General features: G+C 40.4%; 2 protein-coding genes and 1 pseudogene across 2 annotated transcripts; 2 read left to right on the top strand and 1 right to left on the bottom strand.

Moving 5' to 3' along the window:
• Positions 1 to 929: 929 nt before the first annotated feature.
• On the bottom strand, positions 930 to 21365 carry Ubr7 (ubiquitin protein ligase E3 component n-recognin 7). Its single transcript, XM_003462647.5, has 12 exons — positions 21232 to 21365; positions 20941 to 21116; positions 18589 to 18722; positions 17984 to 18044; positions 16512 to 16607; positions 14064 to 14117; positions 13156 to 13261; positions 10558 to 10763; positions 10043 to 10192; positions 8982 to 9144; positions 7761 to 7822; positions 930 to 3085 (listed from the first exon to the last, which is right to left on the bottom strand). Exons 2-12 carry the CDS (start codon positions 21088 to 21090, stop codon positions 2993 to 2995), a joined length of 1275 nt encoding a protein of 424 aa, XP_003462695.1. The 5' UTR covers positions 21091 to 21116; positions 21232 to 21365; the 3' UTR covers positions 930 to 2992.
• Positions 4147 to 8913, top strand: LOC134474204 (eIF5-mimic protein 2-like; annotated as a pseudogene).
• On the top strand, positions 21341 to 25800 carry Gon7 (GON7 subunit of KEOPS complex). The gene is made up of 2 exons (XM_003462634.5): positions 21341 to 21548; positions 23087 to 25800. The coding sequence occupies exons 1-2, from the start codon at positions 21341 to 21343 to the stop codon at positions 23185 to 23187; spliced, it is 309 nt and encodes a 102-aa protein (XP_003462682.1). The 3' UTR covers positions 23188 to 25800.
• The last annotated feature ends 68 nt before the right edge of the window (positions 25801 to 25868 follow it).

The raw sequence follows: 25868 nt of genomic DNA, 5'->3' as shown, positions 1-25868 counted from the left end.
GCTACTTGAAAGGTTTGATCCCGGCCCCCACCCCCAACAGTAGGTTAGATGCTGATCGAGTCCTATTGTTAGCAAAACCAAACCAAGGCAAAGCCTCTTACCCAGGCACTATGGCACCCAGCTGCTCCCAGGTGCCCACTTCAAGGCCAGGTCAGTGGAGTAAGCGCCCAATTCTGCAGGTTGACACTGACTAGCTTGCAACCTGTCTCTCTGAGCCTCAGTTTCCAGATCTAGAAAGTGGGGGTGCATGGGTGTCTCCTTCAGGTCATTGAGGATTGGATGAGGTCATACACATGAACACCCAGCCATGCGAGCTACTGGTATGTGAATGCACATTCTGGTGGGGTATCTAACAAGTGAGGCACGCACTGGCCAGTGCTAGAAAGCAATGAGCCAGGAGGCCAGTTCCTGACCTCACCACGTGTGGTCTGATCGTGGAAGGCATGGGTATTAAGCAAATAAATTCACGTATCATCCCCAATGATACGAGCTAAAGTATAATATTCAGAGTGAAACAGCCACATGAGTATTAGCTACTCTGTGTGTCAGGCCACCTCTAACCATCAAAGAGGTCACTGAGGGCAGGAAGAGCAGATCCTCAGTTGGCAGCACTCTGACGCACAAAGGGACCAGATGGAAAGGAGAGGAAATGGGCTGGCTGCAGACCTTTTCAGTTTGGCTAATGGAGCCACTAGCCAGCTGCTCTAGAAACCATGAGGCCTACAGCAGGGAGAGTAGCAGGAGCTGTGGGCCACTGCAGGACAGGAGGTGGGACACCCAGGTGCGACTGTCAAGGCGCTGAGGCGGGGCTGGACAGGTGCTGAAGGAAGAGGAGATGGGAGCAGTCTGGCAAGGGCAGAAGGGTCGTTTTCTTGAAACCTGCAGAGGGAGGCTGCGTAGATGTAGCCTAAGAAGGGTCAGAAAAGCAATGGCTTTCAATCAGTTTTATTTAAATTTTACAGAAACCTGATTAAGTATGTAAGTATAAGTTCAGTAACAATTTCTACAAAAATGCACATACAATGCCAGAATTCCTTAAAAGCAACTAATCCCATATTTTAATTTTGCATAAAACATGCATTAATTATCAACTGCCACATGTTGGCCAAAATCAGTCTCTGTAAGAAGAGACAGTCCTATATATAGTCAATAAGAAAACTAGTTATGAACAACAGGTAAAAAAAGAGGTTTTCTGGTTAATGTAAAAGAAGGAGCAGTACTTTCAGAAACAAGCCCTTCAGCACTGGGGCAGTTGGACAATTGTGCTGCACTGTGCTGTGATGCCCCAGAGACCTGGTCCTGAACTGTCCAGGAAGGAAGTGACTTTCGGATACTTAAGTCGGACACTAGGGAAGACACAAACTCAGGAGGGGATGCAGCACAAGAGCACAACTTTGCAGCAGTTCAGTACATCCTTGGACATCTGGAAGACATGTCTGCAGATACCTGAGCTTTTTAACTGAGCCCTCGCCACAAGCTGGCTTGGGGCACACAAGGGTCTCCCACAGCCAAAGGACCTGCTGGCCCCACCCACTGGTCCTCAGGAACACCTGCAATTAGGAGGCTGAATACCAACAAGCAGGACTTGTACCATTTCTCTGAGGCCTTGACTTTTTGGAGATCCCATTCATCCTGTCGAGAGATGAGTGGGCCCTCGTGCACATGGCTGCTACTGGGCACAGACACGTGTGGCCCCAAAGCCTAAAATGCTGTTGCTGAGACACCTCAGAGTGTCACCTATTGTCAGGAAAGTCTGGGTTCCATCAGAAGGATCTGAGGGCTCGACATTTACCAGGCGTTTTCTAGGCAGACTAAGAGGCCATAAACTTCCTATCAACTGAAGGGACTTTCCCTCAGAAATGGGGTTCTATACAATATTCCACGAGTCTCTTCAGATCTCAGTCACCAAGACATGGCTGTGGACATTACATTTATATACACACACTCGTCACGCATGCAGCCCAGAGACTTACTTGGAGTCTCCCACCAAGTCTGTGTCTTCCAAAGCAGTCACTGCGCCCCTGCTCACTACAAGTATAGCTAAGTCAGGAACTGTGTCTTCAGCACAGATTCAAGGGGAAAGATAATAACTTACCGGGGTTCTAACAACACCTTCAAAACAGAAAAGTATCAAAATAGGTTCATTTTAAATATATGCTTATGAATATCCCTGATAATATAAGGAAATCCAGAGGACTTTGTAAACCACCAAGATTTCACAGGGGTGATACCCGGTCATTTTGTAGGCAGCAAAAAGGGGCTAGTGTACTGGCAGACTTTTCCCAGGAAGCCCTGTGAGGCTACAGTACTAAACTCTACTATTTGAGTGCCAATAGAACTGTGAATGAACACTTCACTTTTAGTTAAGATTTGTAACAAAGATTTGCTTCCTCAGCTTTGTCAATCTGCCTGTCTGCTACAGACCTCCGGGTCATAAAGCAACCAATCAGTCTCAGATACTCCATGTTCCTAGACCCTTACAAGCCGTGACAAACCTCAGGCAGCAGAGAGGCAGAGGGCAGGCCAGGCTGAGGAAGCTGTGACCCAAGGCACCACGATCGCGGGTGGGGACAGAAAGAGGCTCAGGCGGACAGGAAGTGAACCTTCTGTGACCCTAACAGAGGCCCTGGAAGGCAACAGCTCTGTGGCGAAAGACAAACATTCCGAAGTTAAAGAACAAATCTTTTAAAAAGAAACCAACTTTCTTTCTCAAAACTAAATCAAACTTCTAAGCAGAAAACCCTGGTATCCTGGGGCTGGAGAGCTAATGTCTGGGGAATGAGCCGCATTTAGCTGAGTTAAAGAGGGCGCTGGCTATGAGATCGACGTAACTTCTGTGGCTACTGTAGTGAAGAGGAAGAAAGGAGGCTGGAGCAGGAGGAGGCCTCTTGCAGAGGACAGAAAGGGGACCAAGTGTGACACATGCCCCTTTTATTCCTGGAACAGTAAGTGGCATTTTACTGGTCTGAATGAGAGTGCTCCATACTTCACTCTAGCTACAGTAATATTGCATCCCATCCACTCTTCTTCTCTTTTTTGACTGAAATTCTTCAAAGAACTGCTGAATGTCCTCTCTCTTAACAACCTGTTAATGAAAAACAGGAAAGTAAAGAGCTATATTACAGAGCAAAAAAGGCTGTAACATTCACACACAAGTAACATCATTGGTAAACATTACAGACACTCCTTACGGAATTATGAGGGGGTTGCAGTGAGATAAACCAAATGTAGGTTAAAAATACCCTAAATTGAAAATGCACTCAGCACCAAGGACCTGTCACCTACGAGCCAACACCACAGCACACCACAGCTGCGCGGCCCAGCATAACTGGGAACTACGGCTGGCTGTTGAGGCCACTGCCCAACTTCAAGAGAGAGGATCTAACCACGGACTGCTAGCCTGGGAAGAGATCCAAATTCACAAGGCCAAGTGGCTTCTACTGAGTATGTGTCACTTTCACACTGTGGCAAAATCAGAAAACCCTAAGTCGAACTATGATAGGCTAAGGCCCTCTACTTGTAACGTGTAATTAATTCTGCACCTCAGTTTCTGCAGAGGAGATCATCCAGGCTCACCGAGCTGGCATGCTAAATCACACGGCTAAGCCACGGAGCAAGATGGTCCAAAGCTTAGTGCTCCTCACTGCCTCACCTTCCCCAAACGAAATGGGATAAGGCAGCATGTATCTAACAGGGCCGGTGAAGACAGGATGAGCTGTGAGGCCTGTGAAACGCTGGCTGGCACAGGGTCCCACAGTGACCCAAAGCAAGAGTGGTGGCGCCGACACCAGGCTGAGACCCAGGAGGGCTCCTGGACTGGTGTGCTCGTAACGCATCGCTCGCTGCCTTTGAGAATGTCTTTCAGCTCTACAAGTTGTCCACACGAAATGGTTCTGCTTGAACACTTACACTTTCTTCTTCAATGAGAGTGGAGAATGTGTTTGTGTTTGAAAGAAAAAATAAGACCCACCTACTTTAACTTCCTCAAGAGTCTAAAATTAAAGATCTTTGCTACATAAACAAAAATATCTGGCTTCAGACAGTTAGTTCTGGTCGCAGAAGAGACGCTGCCCCCTTGCCGCCACCCCAGGGATTTCTGGCTCTTTTCTCTTCGCCTTAAATTCGGGTGTCTTATGAATAATCAAAAGCAGCAAAAGCCAATGCTATCAGGCCAGCATTTTAAAACCAGAAAAAGAGATGAAAAAGACAGAGTGGACTCTACCCGAGACTGTATTATTCAAGGCCTAACTGAAACTGGTACTGATTTGGAAACCGCAGCTAAATTTCTGGATCATCTGCAGCAAAGCTTGACTACCACTGATAGGCAGAACACTCCTTGACATCCCGGCAGCTGGTGGAATGCTGGCCCCCGGCAGCACCCTGGCCGATGACATGACAAGCACGATGTCTGCGCGTTCACAGCACAGGAAGACCTGGAGACCAAGCAGGTGTTTGCGCAAGTTAACAAGTTAATCAGGTGCTACAAATATCTGGAGAAAGGTTGTGAAGATGAGGTTAAAAGCTGCTGCCGTTCTTAAAGGGTTTCTCAGAGTCAGAGAGGAACAAGCTGGCCATGCTGACTGGGATGCTCAACACATCCATCTTCAATAGCCTCTACGATGAGAATCTGGTGAAAGAAGGAAGTCAGCCGCGTTCACTGTGAAGCTCTTCAAGTCCTGGATCAATGAGAAGGACATCAGTGTGGTGGCCGCGAGCCTTCACAAAGTCAGCACGGATAACAGGCTGCGGAAACTTTTTCCTGCCAATAAGCAGAGTGTGGAACACTTCACGGAGGCGAGCCTGAAGGAGCTGTCCCAGTCCGTCCGGAACCGGTGGACCATCAGTACCTGGAAGGAGCTCCAGAAGGAGCTTCAGGAGCAGATGTCCTGTGGCGACTCTTTCAAGGACATAATTATATATGTCAAGGAGGAGATGAAAAAGAACAACATCGCAGAACCAGTTGTCACTGGGATCGTCTGTTTCAGTGTGATGAGCATGGTGCAGTGCAGCAAAAAAAGAGGAGCTCGTAGCACAACAGGCCATCAAACACTTGAAGCAATACAGCCCTCGGCTCACTGCCTTCACCACGCAGGGTCACTCGGAGCTGACTCTGTTGCTGAAGATTCAGGAGTATTGCTATGACAACATGCACTTCATGAAAGCCTTCCAGAAAATAGTGGTGGTGTTCTACAAAGATGAGGTCCTGATCGAGGAGCCCATTCTGAAGTGGTACAAGGATGCACACATGGTCAAAAGGAAGAGCATCTTCCTGGAGCAGATGAAGAAGTTCATGGAGTGGCTAAGAATGCGTCTGAGTCTGAAGTCGAAGACAGGGACTGAGTTTGAAACCTGCGTCCTCAGTAAAGCGAGTAGGGGGAGGTAAATGTTATGTCTCCTGTGTCCTGGCTCATGCATCTTCCTACGTCCCTGAATCGAGCATGACAGAAGGGCTCTCGCGGCAAACTTTAACTGTTTCTATGGTTACTGGAAATGTTGAGTTTAGTTCCTAAAAGCATGTGTTAAGTATCAGAGGAGCTACAGATTTGAATCTAATGTCACATTAGTCTTTTCAGTTCTCTTCTACCTCCTGTATCCTCTACTGCAATACTGTGATTTAAGGCCTTCCACGATGAACAGTTCACATTATTCCCTGGGTTTTCTATATATACCGTTTTCAAAATATGATCTGGTTAAGAATAATTTGTTACAAAAATTCTGTTTGCAAATTAAACTGTAAAAGTATCCAAAAAGAATATTTGGGAAAAAAACTATAGAGGCACTTACTTTAGTAAATCTACTCTGTAATAAAAATGATAAATTTATCTTCTATCTTATGGGAAAAAAATTTAAAGAATTTAAAATATTAAAATTAAAAAATGAAGGGAAAATATGAATTAAAAATGCAACAACCTAGGGACCTGTGGTCACCCCAAGAGGGAGTCTGTACCAGCTGATGGGATAGAAAGCTCTGTAAAAATCATAAAAGACAGAATTGTTAATTGACTTTTAATTATAACAGTAACAGATGCTTATTGGCAGAAAAGCAGGACGGTGGGATGGGAAAGTGAAAAGAAGAAGAGGATACGAATACATGTGAGCAGAAGAGAAAAGGAGGAAGAGGAAAGGGTGCTCAACCGGTCCTGCACACACAGTGAAAACTTTCCTCTCCCTCCTATTTCTTAAGGAAAACAGGCTGGGCTGGTGGCACACACGCCTGTAACCCCAGTGCCCAGGAGGCTGAGCAGGAGACTCGCCAACAGTTCAAGGATGATCTGGGCTACTACATGAGTTCAGGGCCAGCCTGAACTGCAGAGCAAGACTCTCTCAAAACAAAACAAAGACAGAAAGGAAACAGCTATTAGTTCTCAAAATGAAAGCCCTGTCAGCACTCTGCTACACAGCACTAGCAGACACACCAGGTTCACGAGTACCATGAAGAAAACTGCTGGCCAACTGCTAAGGAACTCAGATGCCAGGATTCAGGGTCTAGACAGCTAACAACACACCCTGAGGTGAATACGTTAAAGGTTAAGGAATCTACAGTTATAGCGTGCTAATAAATATGATGCTTAGGATTTCAAAATGAAGGGTCTGCACTGAGCTACAGGATTAAACACTGAAAGCCACAGGAGGAACATCTGTTAGGGCCCTGAGGCAGGAGGCCTAAAAGACCAAGTAAAGTATGCGCTCTATGGGTCCTGGAAGTCCTCAAACGCTCACAGCCGAGGTGTGGAGAAGAAATGCTAATGAATAAATACTTGGGTTCAACAATAAACCATTTCACTGCTTTGTCTCAGTTTATAGTTTTGTAAGTTTTTTTTGCACCAGGAATCCCACTCCAGACCTCATGCTTGCCAGGGCAGGCGCTGTGCTGCTGAGTTATATTTTTATCCATAAATGTTACTTTTCATAGTCATACAAATGTTAAATATAGTTAGTCCATTATCTGAGAACATCTGGAACTTAACATTATCCTAGCAATCAAAGCTAAGGGTCTGTATTCTGGCTACAGTAGCGCAAGACTTAACTGTTTATAAGGGCCATCTTAGGCTATGAGGAGCAAGGTTAATTTTTGTTCTGTATCTGCCTGTGGAAGACAGAATAGTATTTTAGAAAAAAATCTATCACAAACATATCTAAGGGGTACCTGTAAATTTATCTGGAACCTATTTTAAACATGAGACATTCTAGACTCTAAGAAAATTATTTTCTTAGAAAGAAGAGAAATTTTTTAGTTCCTAGTAGAACTTAGAATCCCAGAAAGTAGGTCAGGTTTGAATTTTCCCTGGCCAGTCACGATATTCCCAGCCCCGCCCCGGGAATCACAGCTAGGATGCGGTCGGGGTCAGGGGTAGGGGTCAGTCAGCATCCTCAGAGCCTGAATCCACAGCCAGGGCCCTTGCTTGGCCTTCTCTTGGGCTGCAGCTGCTCCCCTGAGACCTGTGCCAGCCCCACCCCACTTTCTTCTGCCCCCAGGGGTTGGTGAGGACGCCTTACAGGTCCTGGAGGGTTCACTGCCCCATACCGACTGCCCTTAGCGCCAAGAGCACTTAGTTTCCGCCTTGAACGCCCAAGCACTCCATTTCTTCACCCTAGCCTTTTATCTTCCCCTGTCGTGCTGGGGATGGAAGCCAATGCCTCACTCCTGCTAGGTAAGTGCTTATACTCCCAACTCCTCCCTGGCTCTTCTTTAGTCATCAAAGAAAATAAACAGTTTACGAAAAATGTAAAAGGCTGATTAAAATTCTTTAACAACATACCGTGCCTTCATCAGCAAATCTCTTCAGATAGTCTTTAAGTTCAGTCTTCAGGTCATTGTACTCTAAATCAAAACCATAACAACACTTGAAATTCAGGTGTCATTTGCTTTTAAAAACAAAATATTTATTTGCCATCAGCAATTGAAATGCTAGATAGTTTAAATCAAATTTTTGTATAGAATCATGGTCCCAATGTCTTACAAATTCTCTGGGCTTCATTTTGATAACTGAGATATTTTTCTCTTCAAACAAACAAACAATCCAAAATCAGAAATACCTTCACACTTACAAAGATCAGCTAAGAATTTTTAAAAGTTTCCTATTTCTCTGGAATTCTAGTTTTTTTTTGTTTTTTATTTTGTCTTTTTGAGACAGGGTCTCACTATGGGGGTTCAGGCTGGCCCTGGGCTCACTTTGTAGCCTAGGCTGGTCTTGAACTTGCAACAATCTATCTGCCTCCGTCTTGCAAGTACTGGGATTACAGGAGTGTACCACCACACCCGGCTAGAATTCCAGTTCTTTGAAATAAACTTGGATTTATCAAACATTAAAGCTTAAAATTTATTTACTCAACAGTTTGCACTATGTTGAAGCACTTTGAGAGCTACAACAATGCACACACCATCATCAAAACATTCAGTCCAATAAGGACAAAAGGAATAAATAAAAAAATTACAAGTAAAAGACAAAAATATTAATGCCATAAAAGGGACCCAAAGCTGGTGAGAGCCAAGTGAAAAATGGCTAGGATAGAAACTTTGAGAGAAGTTGGCCATGGTGGTTGGGGGAAATATAAAAGTCTACAATTATGGGGTAGGGATATTTTTCATTCCAGTGGTTTCCTGTGAACCACTAAAGCAAATTCTAGGACTGTCAAAAAAGATGACATGCTTTGCTCAAAAAGATGACATATAATCCTCAGTGAAAATTATCTCTATGGATGGAAAAATCTGCTATAATTCTGTATTTATACATCTACTCTTAATCAAAATAGTACAAACTGTGGTTTCTCAAACGTGTAATTATTTTAGCATGAAACTCAAAGTCCATGGTACTAGCAGCTGAATACTCAGCAATATTAAAATCAAGCCTAGTATACAATTCAAAATTTGAATTTTCTTTGCCTAAACTTAAAGAGATTTAAGTGCTTATTACTTCCATTTACATTATCTTACATAGTGAAATATATTTTATGAATTTTCACACACAAACAGTACTAACCACAAATGAGCTCCACTTGCTGGACTCTGTTCATGCTGTTCAGGGTGTCCATCAGCGGGTCCCGCTTCTCAGCTGCCTGGTCAATCTTGCCCTTGTTCTCATAAGCCAGAACTGTGTCATATTCATCTATCAGGAACAGGACATCTAGATCGCCATACATTTTCTTTAAAAAATAAAACCAGTTTCCCCATTAGAAGAACTGTGTATCAGTTTCGGAAAGTCAGTTTCATGGGAACTCCTAAAAGTTTGTTTATTTTTAAATTAACACATAGGGCAAGGGATTCAGCTCAGCAGCATAAGCACCTGCCTGGCAAGCGCGAGGTCCTGAGTTCAATCCCTGGTACCATCAAAAAAAAAAAAAAAAAAATTAACACATAAAAAAAACTTTGAACTTCTTAGAATAGAGTTGCTTGAAGGATTTCTACTTTTTCCCCCAGACCTTTTTCAGAAATCTCCCAACTTCTCAGTGGATGTTGTATGGTTGATGAGTTCTTTATTTAAAAACCACTGACTCAGCCACACATGGTGCCCCATGCCTGTAATCAAAGTTACTTGGGAGGCTAAGGCAGAAGGATCATGACTTTGGGGCCAGCCTAGGGAATACTGTGAGATTCAGTCTACAAAAAAAGAGGAAGGGAGGGAGGGAGGGAAGGAAGGAACGAACAAACAAATGAAAGAAGGAAGGAAAGAAAATCACCTCACACTAACTGACTACAACTTTCAAGCAATTTGTTTCTAAGCAACTTTATGATATGAAAAAGAGCTATTTTTCCACTAAAGAGAACAAAATGTCTTAGTAATTCTACATACTTCATATTTTCTATAAGAATTCAGGTACAAATAAGGCTTCATAAATCTACTTAATAGAAAAATTTTGAAAAAGCCAGGCGCGGTAGTACACACCTGTAATCCCAGCACTCAGGAGGCTGAGGTAGGAGGGTCACCAAAGAAACTCTGTCTCAAAAGACTAAAAGAAAAAAAGTTCCCTACACTCCTATATCAATTCCATAAATACATTTTTTAGTGTACAAAACATACAAACATCCAGCTTAGATACTCACCATGCAGTCTTGGCAGGTGCATAACTTGCTGCGCCAGTTCAAGGGCCAATAGGTGGCAGTATCTTTCTTCACAAAATGCTTAGCTTTGAGCTCCTGAAGTCTGCAGCCAGATTGTGAGTCTGTGTTGAAGTTTTGGTTCTTAAATGCCGTCTAAAATAAAAGTTAAGTTTTGATGTGTTTTTTAATCTGTCATATTTTTCATAGTTGAGACTCTGTAAGGGATTTTTCTTTCCCTATTGGTACTGAACATAGGAGTCTACACTGAGCGACATCCCCAGTCTTTTTTTTTTTTGAGACAGGATCTCCCTGAATCACTAAATTGCCCAGGGCAGGCTTGAACACACCATTCTACGGTCTCCGCCTCCCAGACTGCTGAGATTACAGATGTACACCACCATGAACAGCTAAAATGATTTCCTCTGACAAAGAATACAACCGAAATGCAAAGCTGTAGGACTTACAGAATTAATAAAACTATCTAAGTTTTATGTCTTCCTGTTTGTATTTCCTGTTACCTGGAGCCTGGATTCAGAACTAGAGCTGGCACATGGCTCACTGTTCTGCTCTGCTTTCACTTCCTTGTCAGGACTCTTCCCATGTTCCGGAACATCCTCTTTCAGGGTATTGTCTTGCTCTCCATTTTCAGACTGGATAACTTCCTGATCATCTATTCCGTCAACATTCAGCACTAATCCATCATCTTCAGCAGATATTTTTATCACTATGGATTCAATGAAAAGAAATAATAACAATAGTAATGAAGACACATATATCCATAGATCAAACAATGAAATAATTTATTCTGATTTTAAAATATTTCAGAATCTAGAAAAAAAAAAAAACAAAACTTGATCCTCTAGAATGAGAAAAGAAATATCAACAATGCCTAATCCAAATAATTAAACAGTTAAAAATATCAATCACTGGGCTGAGTATGTAGCTCAGTGGCACAGTGCTGCCTGGAAAGTGGAAAGTCCTGAGTCCAGTTCCTGATACTAAAAAAACAAATAAATAACAATAAAATAAAATAATCAACCCCCTAAATACTTTATATGTAAAGGAGAAAAGAATATTGTGTAACTGTCAAAAAGAGACAGGATACTCAAGAAACAACAGGCAGGAGGAAGAGATTCAACTGCAAACATAAGTAGAAGGGTAGTTTTGAAAAATTATCAGCTTTTTCTCGTAGGGAAAAAAAACAAGAAAAATGGATGTTGAGGCAGAAATACCATGAGGGAGAAAAAAGAGAAATGGTAAGGGAGTTCCGGGTGGGTGATGATGGCTTTTTAATAGCAGATGAAGCAAGATAGGCAAGGAAATGAAGATTGGGAATCAGTTAAGAACGCTAATTAATAAATACACACAGGAATAGTGTCTATAACTGGAAGAGATGTAACTGGGAGGGTATATAAAGGAAGTAGCAAGTTTAAGAAAACCGAGGCAGATCAAAAGCACAGGGACCAAGTTTGGTGTGGCAGTGCACATCTGCAGTCCCAGCTCTCTAGGGAGCTGAGGCAGGAAGATCTCGAGTGTGGGTCCCGCCTGGCTAACTTAGCAACTTAGACCTGTCTCCAAATAAAAATTTCTAAACGTCTGGGGATACAGTTCAGTATGAGGCATTGGTACAAGCCTCAGTACCCTGAAAAGAGGGGAAAATAAAAGTATAGGATGAGATCTTAAGTATAGCAATGTTATTTGTGGTTTGTATGACAAAATATGCCTGACGGTGAGAAGAACAAGAAAATAAGAGGCTGGAGCAGCAAAGATTATGAGTACTTGCTACCTTAAAAATTACTTAGGAACTGGGGATGTGGATCAGTGATAAATCACTTGCCTATCCTACTCTGGACTTGACCCCTACTGCTGAAAAAATAAATACATGAAATAAAGGCAATGCATCTGGCATTACCAGTAAGATATTTAATACCTCAAGACCATTCATTGTTGCTTAGTTGTTTTGAATCAATTTCTCAGTGTATGATAAAAGTACACTACTAGATAATGAATTGTTATTATCACCTGCCATCTGCTTTGGTCTGAATGATTTTTTGTACTGGGGATTGAACTCAGGGCCTTCACAATGAGCTATGACTCTAGACTTTTTCTTTTCTTTCCTTCCTTCCTTTTTATACTTTGGTACTGGGGATCAAACTCATGACCTTGAACTTGCCAGGCAGGCGCTTACACCACTGAGCTAAATCCCTGGCCCTTTCCTTCCTTTCTTTGTTCATGTATTTTTATTTTGGGACAGGGTCTTGCTAAGTGACTAATTAGCCCAGACTGGACTTCAGCTTGCATTCCTTCTGGCCTCACCCTGCCAGTGCTGGGATCACAGGTGTGTCACCATATTCTGCAATGTTTATGCTCCCCAATGCCTATGTTAAACCTATTGGATTGCTAATCCAATATTAAGGAGTGGAGCCTTTACAAGGTGACTGGGTCATGAGGGCCTCATGTACAGAATTAACATTTTTCAGTCTAAGGGAGCGTAAGGGACTTTTCCACCAAGTAAGGACACACAGGACTCCATTTATAAGGAATGGGTCCTTACCAAATACCGGATCTTTTGACCCTATCCTTGACCTATCAGCATCTGGAACCGAGAGCAATAAATATCTATTGTTGATAAATTACTCAGTAAAAGTATTTTGTTATAACACCCCAAATAGACTAAAATGCCACCACCTCCTCAACCAACAATGTATCTTACACATAGCAACAATTTAGTTCTATTTATCTTTCAAACTCCCATTCAGTAATTGTCTTCTTGTAATCTCAGCAACCTCAGAGGCTGCCGCAGGAGGACTTAAAGTTTAAGGCTAACCTGGTCAACTGTCTCAAAGTAAAAAAATAAAAGGAGGCCCTTGCTCCTATCCCCAGTGTGAAAACAAAACAAAACAATATCCATCTCTTCCATTTTCTCTAATTCTAGTCTCACCCATACTTTGCAGCACACCAGTTAGGTGCAAATTCTTCCCAAGTAGTCTTCTGAACAATCTATAAATACTGTTTTGTATACTTCAGAGTCCAAAATAGTTGCTAAAAATTCTGGACTAAAAGTTCAGATTTCACAAGTACAAGTTGTGTCACACCACCTTCACAAAGACACCTACCTGCCGATTGTGCAGCATAAGCCCACAAGAAAGAACAACGTTTCATACAAGCCTGGCACACCATTTCTTGGAAGTCCCCGCTCTCAGGGGGAACGGCACCAAGATGCTGTAAATTTCAAACAAAAAACAAAGTTTTTTCCTTGTGATCTGTAAGCTGTCTAAAATGTCACTGTTAATTTGTATCCAGGCCTTGATAAATGAAGGGACTTGAAGGTACAGCCTCATTACTTTCAAGGTGCCTACTCCTGAGAAGACACACAGACCGGATGTGATTCTTCACTAGAAGTGAGAACCTACTAGTAGTCTGATTCACATCAGACTATGTGTGCATGAGCTGGCTAGATCAACTTTGAGCTTTAACAAAAGTACACTCCGGTGTTACCACCAACCACCAAGATACCCATCACTTTCACCTTTCCAAACAGCTCCCTCCTGCCCTTTTGTGGTCAGTCTCCTCAATTGCTAATCTGCTATCGTGAGTTTTGTTTTTTCTAGAATTCCAAATAAATTATATATTATGTGGCTTTCCTGAAATCAATTGCAAGTGCGATTATACAGAAATAAAATGCCCATAATACCCATTTGTTTTATAAACAAATACAGTAGTATACTAAACATAACTGTACAGATTTTTTGAGGTATTACATTCATCATGTGGAGTTGGTACATGAGTGTAACGTATCGTAATTCCTTATTTCCTTCCCCTTTTTCTTTTTAAAGAAGACTAATTATAATGTGAAATTAAACAATTCAAAAGGAAAAGATAATTTGTCTTTCTGTGGATACATGGGCATTTTTTTGGTGCCGGGGATTGAACTCACGACCTCACGCTTGCCAGGCAGTCACTTGTGCCGCTGAGCTAACTCCCCGGCCCAACAATGGTTTTAAAAGTTAGAAGTTCTCCTTACTCTTCCATGGAACCAGTCTTCACAGACTATACACTGGATCATCTCATCTGGAACCTAACACAGAAAAACAGTTGTTTGTTAATAATGACTCTGAATGTGGGACCTGGAAATAAATCTGGCACAAAGTAGAATCAGATATTAAATAATTCTTGAGGCTGAGGGTGTAGCTTAGTAGAAGGCTACATCTGTGAGGTCCAGCGTTGGGTCCCCAGAACTGTAACATGAAAAAAAATTCTCTGCCAACTCTGTGATAACTATACTTACATAATAGTAGTTAAGGGGACAAATAAATTCATTCTTCATGCATTGGTATTAAGGACTTACACTGGGATAAGCACTTAGTACATAGTTATCAAAGCTCATTTGTACTAGTCTCTTAATATCACTCACGAAACTTTATAGATTAGTAGGGCTTTCCCATCTTGTACATAATCCTAAATCCAAGGAAGGAATGTGAATTGACCAATATAGAAAGTGACAGGTGGGACTTTTTAAAGTCCTGTCATGTAAAATTGAAAAGTAAATCTTACTAACAATCTCCTGATAATGTAGACTTCTCTGTTTAAACAAGTTAAATAATAAAATGTCTAAACAGGAAAATTGTGTATCAAGAACATAAATTTATTTTGGGGATAATTTTCCTTTTATTTTCAGGCTTTCACATCTACTAATTAACTTCCTAATGTGTTGTTCTGTCCTTGTATTATGACAGTTTGTTTAAGAAAACAAAGCAGACACACATACACACATAAACAATAAAAAGCAGTTTTATTCCTTTCTTTCCACCCATCAATTTATTCATCATCTTTTTTTTTGGTCATCTTTTTTTTGGACTTTATTCAACAGTGTTATAACTCTTTACCCCATACCTTAACACGTGCAGTTTTAAACTTTATTTTTTGTTAACTCAAAGTTATTCTTTTTTTTTTTTTTTTTTTGTCTTTTTCCTTTTTATTGGTACCGGGGATCGAACTCACAACTGCCTGCTTGCAAGGCAGGCGCTTATGCCGCTGAGCTAAATCCCCAGCCCCCTCTCAAGGTTATTCTTAACTTTGTTCTCTATATAATTTGGTACAGTAATTACAATTCCAACACAATCAAAGAAAGGGGGCAGAGAACTCATTTTGCTAACTACAAAGAGCACTATTTCCAATTAATACATATGCAAAATAAAACCCAACCCACTCAAAACATGGGCTGGGGATATGAAAAGACAACTCAGAAATTATTAAAAATGTCTAATAAGTTTAAAAAAAAAAACATGAATAACTTTGCTGTCAGTAAGAAAGTATTTAAGAAGATACTAGCCTTTATTCGTATGGCAAGATATGACCTGAATGGCAGTACTTTCCAAGACTGAGAATATGTCGGGTTGATAGGTATTGAGATGAAAAACACTATCATATACTCTTGGTGGTTAACTCTTTTGGCAGATATGAATGCAATTTTAAACACAAATACCCTCTGACCAATCAATTATCTCTAGATACCCATTCTATGTACTCACAGGAGTATGCTAAGTTATGTAAAGGTAAAAGGATGGTCACTACAGTCTTCTTTATAATAGTAAAAAATTAGACACTACTCTACCGCATAGTCACAGTTAGGATAACTTAGTTATGGCTTAAGTCTCACGTCAAATTATAGGATACGCTGCAGCATTAGAACAAGGTAGATCTGTATTGCTCAATGTGAAAGGATGTCTATGATATACTGGTAAACACGGGAAAAGACAGCTACAGAAGTAAATGTATAGAATTTTCACTTTTATTGACAGAAACTGGCCAGGTGTGGTGGCAAATGCCTGTAACTCCAGAACTTGAGAGGCTGAGGCAGAAGGACCCCTGCAAGTTCAAGACCAGTCAACTACAAAGTAAGTTTAAGGCCAGCCTGAACTGCACAGCAAGACTCTGTCTCAAAAAAGACAAAAAAAAAAGGAAAAGAAAAAGAAAAGAAACCACACACTGAAACACATTCAAATATTTTTAGATGTACACAGAAAGGTCTGAAAACCTAAAACAAAAAAGTTAACAGTGAATGTGCCTGGGAAGTTAAGCAGCACCAGAATAAGGACAACTTCTTGAAATTTTGAGTACAATTTAAATTTTTTGAAGACCTAATTTGTACTTAAGTCCGTAAGTCTCCAGAGAGGACAGAAGTTTAAGGTTAATTCTTCATAAAGTGTTGGGGGGGGGGAGGCAGGAAAGACAGAAAAAAGTTCTAGCCTTGGGAGAGTCTCTGCGATATTTCAATCTAATGATGTAAGAATGAGAATAATTGAGATCTGCACCACTGATAGATCCTACCAGATTCAAGAAGGGGTAAATCTGGAAACCTAAAGCACCCTAAAATGCTTTCTACAAGGTTCCAGACATTCAGATAATGACAGGCTCTAAAGTCAAGGCTAGAGATAGCACTGTCCCAGGTTTCATCTTCCAATTCTCTTACCTCATCTTCAGGATCAGGATAAGGTCTCTTACAAATGCAGTACAATCCAAAAAAGTTGTCATTATACTTATTACCAGAGTTTACCGTTGCTTTGTCCTGAAAGATAAATTTCAATATATAATGTAGTCTAATTTTAAATATAATTTCATGCATTGTAAAATGTATAATTCAACTAATTTTTGCATTAAATATCCTTTCCTTGGTCAGGCGTGGTGGTGCACAACTGTAATCCCAGCACTTGGGAGGTTGAGGCAAAAGGATCACTATGAGTTTGAGGCCAACCTGGACTACACAGCCAGACCCTATCTCAAAAAACCAAAGGCGGTGGGTGATTAGCTTCACCCTAGAAGCTAATCTTTCTTAGACACTAATCTTTAACTTTCAAAATGTGAAAAAAAAAAAATTCACTATTAGAGATAATTTTTTCCAATGTACAGGGCAAAAATAAAATTTTCTTTATCTTCTTTGTATCAATTGGAGAAAACTAAATATACTACTTCAATAAAAAAGGAGATAGACATTAAGCATAAATACTAGTTACCAACTTGGAATTTCAGGGACAGTACTTCTTTGTGCATAACTGCCGTAGCCAAAACTCTCATGTAATAAATGGGCAAAAAGGATGCAAAGAAACTATCTAAAATTGAGCTGGGCATGGTGGCCCACCCCTGTAATCCCAGGACTTGAGAGGCTGAGGTAGGAGGATTGCTGAAACTTTGAGACTAGCCTGGGCTACAAAGTGAGTTTAATACCATCTTGAACTGCACAGTGAGACTCTATCTCAAAAAGACAAAAAGGAGGGGCTGGGGATTTAGCTCAGCGGCATAAGTACCTGCCTTGCAAGCAGGCAGTCGTGAGTTCGATCCCTGGTACCGATAAAAATGAAAAAGACAAAAAGGAAAAGAAAAGAAAAATTATCTAAAATTAACCTTCAAAGGTGGGGAAAGATGTGATAGTTCTAGCAATTGACTGAAAATGTGACATTGCTTACTTTCTCTCTTATCCACTATTTCACTAAAAGTTACCGTATAATCATAGCTTTTATTAGTCAAAATACAGTCTATATCTAGTCCATATTATTGCCAAGTTTTACTTATGCAGTTTTAAAACTAATAACCTGGGGGCTGGGATTTAGCTCAGCAGCATAAGCACATGTCTGGCAAGCGCTAGGTAGTGAGTTTGATCCCCAGTACCAAACACAAAAAACTAATAACCTTTGCTTTAGGAGCCTCAGAACATAATCATAACCTGAATCACTTTAAGGGTTTCCCCATAAAACTTTTCATATTAATTGCAATCTATGTCAAAGGCTCTGAACAGATTATCTAGTTTTTCCAACAAAGAAAGAAACGAAATGCCCTTTTCAAATAATAAACAAAAGCATTTTCTTTTTGGAAAACAGTTGGTTTTACCTATTCTGGTAAATATCAACTTCTGTTCCTTTAAATGCATTTGTAGTTATGTTTACTTACAGGAAATAATTTGCATTCCAAATTTTTAAACTTGCTGTTTCCACAATCACAACGAAAATTTCTGAAACAAAAAAGGGAATACCAGTTTTATCATTTTTAAAAAATCTAATGAAGTACTCTTTAAACTCAAATTTTCTCTTCTTTCCTTTTGACTCATTTCTAAAATCTAAAAAATAGTTCTGGTTGCTGTTCATGTATCTGATTTGGAATTTTCTCAAGTATGTAACTATACAATATGTTATAACTCTAGAAATTAAAATACAAAATGGTGCTGTCCTGTAGGCCCAGCAACACTAGGGAGGCTGAAGCAAAAACTTGAGCTCTAGAGTTCAGGGCCAACCCTGGCAAGACAGCAAGATTATCTTAAAAAAGAGACAAATGTCTATGTCACTCTCGCATACACAAATAAAATAAGGGATGAGTAGTGTGAGTGTGTACCATAATTATGTTATAAAAGATCTTATGGAAAAACCATTCTTTTCTCAGTTATATTTTAAATCTCATTAGTGTACAATTACTTTGAATAAAAAACAAGATTAAGAAAAAAACTGTAGTTGGGAAAGAAGCTAAACAGTTAAGACAACATACAGCAACTATCTCCATACCTTTTTGTGTACAGCTCAAATAATTTATGGCTTCCATGACATTCATAACTGCAGGCCAGACAAATTCCTGCTGGTTCTTCTCCCTCTGGAGTGCAGGTACTACAGGCATACAGTGCTTGTCTCTTTACTGAGCCCTAAAAGCCCCACACAGAACAGAGTAAGTTAATGAAATGGTACAGTTACCTAACACTGACACTAAGATCTGAGAAATAAAACCAGATTATCTGTGATCAAGATCTTCCTGTAGAAATGGTATTCAAAATGTTTAGAGGAGAGTGCCAAAACCTTGCTACACATTTCATTTCTGTAATGTTTATTTTTAAATTTTTTCTTAAAGTGATGGAAGGTTTAAATTTGTAAATCACCTATGAATCAGCTGATCTGCTTAATCATTTTAACGTATGAAAATGCAGGTCAATGCATATAGGTTTATGTTAGTAAATATCACATTTTAATTTTGGAACATTCTTAGAACATGAATCCCTTTGATTTTTTTTTTTTTTGTCTTTTTCGTTTTTATTGGTACCAGGGATCGAACTCACAACTGCCTGCTTGCAAGGCAGGCACTTATGCCGCTGAGCTAAATCCCCAGCCCCTGAATCCCTTTGATTTTTAGGAGGTAAATGCTAAAGTATTTACCAGTCATGACATCTGCAACTCTTAAGCAGTTCAAAAATAAGCAAAATGTGTTAAAGGAAAGATAAATGTGATAAAATATTAAAAAGTCAATACATATTCAGAAGTATACAGATAATCATAACACTATTTTTTAACTGTAAAATGTTTCAAAATAAAAAGTTGATGGTGCATAGACATAATTCCAGCCCTGGGAAGGTTAGGACAGGATCACTGTGAGTTTGAGGCCAGTGTAGGCTATATAGTGAGTTCAAGGCCAGTGTGAACCACATAGCAACCCTGTCAAAAGTATAAACAAACAAGGTGAAGGAAAACCACGCATGATTTTTACAAATCTTGATAAGGCTTCCCCTCCTCTAGAAAGGCAGGCTTTGCTGATATTCGATTTCTTAATCAGGGTGGTGGGTACACATGTGTTTACTTTGCTGTCAACCTAAACATATGACTTACCTAAATCTCTGAATGTTTTACTATAGTAAGAAAGATTTTTTTTTTTTTTTTTTTTGGTGGTACCAGGGATCGAACTCACGATCATGCTCTTGCCAGGCAGGTGCTTATGCCGCTGAGCTAAATTCCCAGCCCCAGTAAGAAAGATTTAAGGAAGTCCATTTGATAAACATTTTCAAAAACTAGACGTCTTTTTTTTTTTTTTTTTTTAATTTAACCAGAGAAAAAGTTGTCTTAGTAGTACCTGAAGGTTCTGAATACTAGCCAACATCTGGGACTGTCTCTGACCACCATATTTTTCAACAATTTAACCACTTCGCAGTGTAAACTCAACTTGGTCAGTGATGACAACAGGTTAAATTCTGACATCAGGGGTTGGGGGGATGCAGCTCAGCAGAGCACTTGCATGGAAGCAGCTTTGGATTCAAGCCCCAGTACCACCAAACAAAAACAAAATTACGATTGAATTCAAGTTCCTCCCCTCACTCCTCAGTGTTCTACTTGAGCCCTGCCTGAGACCATCTTCCTTCTACCAACTTTTAACCTGTTCAGTTTTCTTGTACCCATGCTTCTTCATTTTTGAACCCTGAGATGAGTCACAAAATACCACATCACATCCCCTAAACCCTTATTCACGAAGTAATCCGAATGCCGAACAAATCCTTTTTTTTCTGGCTAGGATCACTTGCTGTTCTGGTCTCCGTCTTATTTCTGGGGGAAGAAGAGGCAGACTGCAAACAGGGCACTTGCTTGGTTTCTCAAGGGAAAAAAGAAAAAAGTACTAGTGAGCACTGAACCTGTATTGTAGAGCCGTCGAGAAGCCCACGGCACACAGATTTTCAAATCCAAAGCTTTCTATCTTTACTTTGACCTCCCGTTCGGTCCCAAAAAGCCATCTTAAGATGGGAAAGCAGTGACAAAGACGTCTGGATTCCGATTCGAAAGGTCATAGGTAGGGTGTTGTGAAAAGCATGTGGGCCACCAGAAGACTAGAGAGTAAAGAAGATCAGCAGCTCCAGGGCCAAAGCCTGGAGAATCCCAGCCGTCGAAGACAGTGGAAGGGAGGCCCCTGCTGGACACAGGGGAAGAAACGGGCCGGGACGGCTCAGGAAGAAAAGGCAGCTGGGCCCGGCGTGGGAGGGCAAGCCAACGGCGGACCAAGACCACCGAGGGGGAGGCCAAGGCGGGCGGGAAGAAGAGGGTGCGGCAAGGAAGGCTCGGGAGGTTTTGGGGGAGCTCGGGCAGACGAGGCCCGGGCCGCGCGCCCACCTGTGAGTAGGAGCACTTCTCGGAGTCGCTGCCGCCCAGAACTGCACACGCCTCGTTCTCCAATTCTTCGTCCTCCTCAAGTACGTCGACCAACGACACCACAGGCTCTAGCTCCGACTGCCGCCCAGCGTGCCCCTCGGCCTCAGCCATCCTCAACTGTCACCAAGACCGCAGCTCTGTCCCGGCGGAGGCGGGAAAAGCTACCGTGAGGAGGCGTGGCTGGGGAGGCGGGGCCTGAGTACCAGGAGCCAATTGTAAAGAGGGGAAAACGAAGGAAGGGGGAGGAATTACTTCAGGCTACCGGAAGTCATTCTTCTCTTCTGCCTGCGCCACCGGCGAGCTGGTTTCCGCTTCCGGGTGAGGCTTCCCTGTGGCGCGCGCTTGAAGCTAAACGGTCGCTATGTCTCTGGTCGGAGAGTACGTCGGGCCAGACGGGGAGCGGCGGGAGCTGCGGGTTCTCTGTGAAGCATGCGGTGACGCCGACCCTCTCCAGAAGCTGTTGTGGGGTGTGACCCAGATGAAGGAGCTGGTAAACCAGTTTTTCGACCCTTTGGTACAGCGGGAAGCGAAGGGTCGAGTGACTACGGATCCAGAGGAGACGCTGGAGGGTGAGCTCTGAGGAGGTGCTGGAGCGACCGGGGAGCGGGGCGGATGTGGGGCACTGTGCGGAAAGTGGGCCCCGGGGGAAGAACCGCCCCCGAGACTCCTCGTAATGCAATGTGGTGGTAGTTGTTTTTACCCAGTGCTTTCATCATACATGTTTTTTGTTGTACCTAGTATTGGGCTGAGGTCTGGAGGAAAATGCATTGAAGGCGATTCTTCTTGCCTTTGCTGAACGCACGGGCTGAGACGGGCGGGCACGTTAGAGAGTGAAAAAGTGCTGGCAAGCGCGAGATCCTGAGTTAGAGTGCCTGTACCAGGGGGAAAAAAAAAGTTAAAAATTGGTTGTGTAACCCTTTGTCACTATTGCAAGATAAGAAAACTCAGACAGGCTTCTCTAGAGAGGGTATGACTTTTGAGCTGGATGTTGAAAGAGGAAAAGGACTTTTACCAGATGTGAAATTATAAACACTAGATTTGCAAACAGCTACCGAAGATGAGGACAGTTCATTTGAACATGTCCTAACCCCCAGAGACCCCAGGTCCATATCACAGTTTCGAAGCAGAACCGTGAAATTTCAACTCCATTAATATTTTAAAATCTTGTCTTGAAAGGTGTATTTTTGACCGCCTTAAGTTAAAACCTAAGCGCTAGATGCGGCAGTCAGTACTTGCTGTTCTGTAGATGAACTTAAACTGTATTTTACTTTTCATATTGTTTACATCTTTTTTTGTCGTTTCCATCTTGATAATATGGATGTTGGATGTAATAAAAATAGCAATAACAAGTGCTGGTTAGTATCTGAAGAAATTGCAGACCTTGTACATTGTTGGTTGAAGTGTAAAAGAGTATATCCACTTAAAACACCTTGGCAGTTCCTCAGAAACTTAACATAACTGCTAGGCTCAAGAGAACTGGATGCATTGGTACACAAAAACTTACACATGTTCATAACAGCATTAGTCTTAAGAGCTAAAAAGCAGGACAACACAGGTATCTATCAACTTAATTGTAAACTATAATAGAAATAAACCTTGAAAACTAACTCAGACAAAAGTGTAAAAAAAAAACTAACTCAGACAAAAAAGATGTATTATAGATTATTACAGATATTATCTATATGTATTATAGATTGAATTTATGTAAAATGTCCAGAACAGGCAAATCCATAGAAATAGTAATTGCAAGGGCTGAGGGAAATAGAAAAGGGACTGCTAATGAGTAGAAAGATAATTTGGGGAATGGAATAATTAATGGAAACATGCAGAATTAGTTGTGATGGTTTTACACAAGGATACAAATAGAGATACAGAAAACTCTTGAGCTATATGCTTTTAAAAGACTGCATTTTATGGTCAGAGAATTATATCTCAAAAAAAAACAGTGGAAAAGAAAGGTTTTAAATACTGAAATTTCTGAAATATTTTTAAGTGTGCATGATTTTATTAATCCTTGAAGTGGTCTTATTCCAGCCATTTTATCTATCTTACCTATGTTTCTCAACCACTGAACATAATATTATACAACACATCTTTATTTTAAAAGGTAATGATGAAGATGATGCAGAAGATGAAAATAACCTTGATAAAAGAACTAATTCAGATGGACCATCTGCAAAGCGGCCAAAAACACCATCTGAGCAGTAGTTTTTGTGAAATTTAAGACTATTGCTTTGTCCTAAGTATCACACACATATTAAAGAAGACTGGAGATCTAATTTGGAAAAGCATTTATTTTGTTTATCTGGGACAGGTTTGTCAGAAAGTTTTCTGTTGCTAGCAGAGAGATACAGTGAATTATTTAGGAATAAAGTCTGTTTTGTTGAGTAAAAAATTACAGGACTTAGAAATGTATAAAATACATATAATATATAAAATCCTCTAAGACAAACTGAATTTTATTGCCCTCTAACCATTGAATTAAATTGTGTGAAGTCTACATCTTGAGGCTGCTGCTATAAAAAGTACATACCATGAATTATTGGCAGTAAATCTCAAAAGAACTGATATGAACAAGTGGCAGAAATTGGGTATTAAATGTCAGAATGTCAGTTTCTTTTTTTTTTTTGGTCTTTTTGAGATGGTCTCACTATGCAGGTCAGGCTGGTCTTGGACTCACTTTGTAGCCCAGGCTAGTCTTGAACTTGCAATGATCCTCCTGCCTCAGTCTCCTGAGTGCTGGGATTATAGAATGTCAGTTCCTTAAAAAAAAAGGAAAATAAGAAACTAGAAACACTAACGGAAAAGCAGAGACTTTGAGAGAGATTCAAGGAAACCCTGAGTTTGTACCTACACTCATTTTGTAGCTATCCAGAGATGATTCCACTCTGAACATGCATTAATTTTCTGATTTATCTGGTAACCTCTGCAGCAAGATGAGGTATGTTCGTGCACTGCAATGTTTTTGTGGTATATATACAAATACAAATATGAGCCTAAGTAAATCATCCTTGTTGACTGTAATCCCAGCACACAGGAGGCTGCAAACACAAATCATGTTCCTAAAATGAATGTGTGTTCTTTTTTCAGTGAGACTGAGGCATTTTTATTTGCTGTATATCATTCAAGATTAATTGATAGAGCTAAGACACAAAGAAACCAAGTATTTGTAGAATTTTAGAGTTGAAAGTAACCTTACAAATTATATGAGTATTTTAGGAATAAATGGAATTTTAGAATAGTTATTTGACTCAGGTAACTGAGATAAATATTAGAAGAGGTAGGTTACATATGCAGCCTTTAAGTATTTAAGGTGATAAAATGTTAGATTATCAATCATCTTTTGTAATCACCTTTATGAAATAATGTAAGTGATAATTTTGTACTTTTCCAGTTACATTTTCTGAAATCTATAACTTACAGCATGCTTTTAAGGATGCTCAATTTACATACTTTTCATATCCCTAAAATAATCTTTTACTTGGAACATCAGCCTTCCACTAAATCCTCTTATGTCATCAAGACAGTGCCAACTAGAAGGTTGACCAACTACAAATGGTCAGATATCACCTTATTTAGTTTATTATGATTCTAATACTCAACTGTTACTATACTCCACCTCTCTGTGTACAACCTTTAGAGAGAAAACTTACCCATATATAGTTGAGGTAGCATATAAACTGATGGTTGAACTTGACTCCTGAACATTTGTTACCTTTGTTTAGTAAATATGTTTATAAAGATACTTCAGGATAGTAGTTTTGCTTATAGTCCCGTGTTTTGAGGTTCTGGGTTATACGATATGCTATTTAGTTTTAATACTGAAATAATCTAGAATATGTTAGTATAAACTTATTTAACGGTTTGAAACAGCTCTAACATTACTTTTGTACAGAAAAGCCAATCTCAAATTCTGCCTAAAAGTCAGCTTAACACTAAGCTTAAATAATCTTAAATGTGAAACATAGAATTTTTGTAAGAGAGATGACTTTCCTAAAAGTTAGTGCTTAAGTAGTACTTAATGTAAATAATATATATATATTTCTTTTTGTCTTTTTCATTTTTATCGGTACCAGGGATCGAGCTCACGGCCACCTCCTTGCAAGGCAGGTGCTTATACCACTGAGCTAAATCCCCAGCCCCTAAATAATACAATTTTATGGCCAATGCCTTTCACACTTTTTTAATAGGTTGAGATTCCTTAGCTATACTCTAAGGACTTTTAAGTATTTTTTTAAGGTTTTTATCTGTACCAGGGATCGAACTCACGACTGCCTGCTTGCAAGGCAGGCCCTTATGCCACTGAGCTAAATGCCCAGCTTAAGTATTTTTTTAGCCACCTATAAAGAAAAAAAAATTACTTTGAGGGAGAAAAATAGATAAAGAATATGGGGGAAATAGGTCTGTCCCCTGGGCCAAATGATTTTTGTTTAGCTTTTCTCATCCTGTAGGTCTTAATTTTACATTTCCTCCAGGAATACATTTTAGTTTTGTTTTTTAAATGTTGCACCAGGGATTGAACTCAGACCTCAGACCCTTAGGCATGTCTAGAGATTGAATGCAGGGCCTCATGCTAGACAAGTACTTTGCCACTGAGCTATATATTTTTGTTTTGCGACTGTCTTGCTAAATTGCCTGTGCTGCCCTCCAGCTGTGATCCTTCTGCCTAAAAGATCTGTATTTTTAAAGGAAATAAGGTGTATGATTTCTTCCAAATGAGAAAATAAGTTGGAGATGTGGTTTTTGGTTGTGTAGTACTTTTATCTTGTTTTTATATTTATCCTATTAAAGATACAGGTATTTCTCAATGGAATTGTTCAATCTGTGTAAGATGTCATTTTTTTGTGGTTTTTTTTTTTAAATGTGACCTCTACACTGAGCTACATCCC

The sequence above is a fragment of the Cavia porcellus genome, unplaced genomic scaffold (genome assembly GCF_034190915.1).
Source record: "Cavia porcellus strain 051 isolate PalLab524CR breed Dunkin Hartley unplaced genomic scaffold, mCavPor4.1 scaffold_31, whole genome shotgun sequence".
NCBI lineage: Eukaryota > Metazoa > Chordata > Mammalia > Rodentia > Caviidae > Cavia > Cavia porcellus.
Note: the sequence above shows the minus strand (reverse complement) of the source record. Positions and strands in the feature narration are given on the sequence as shown.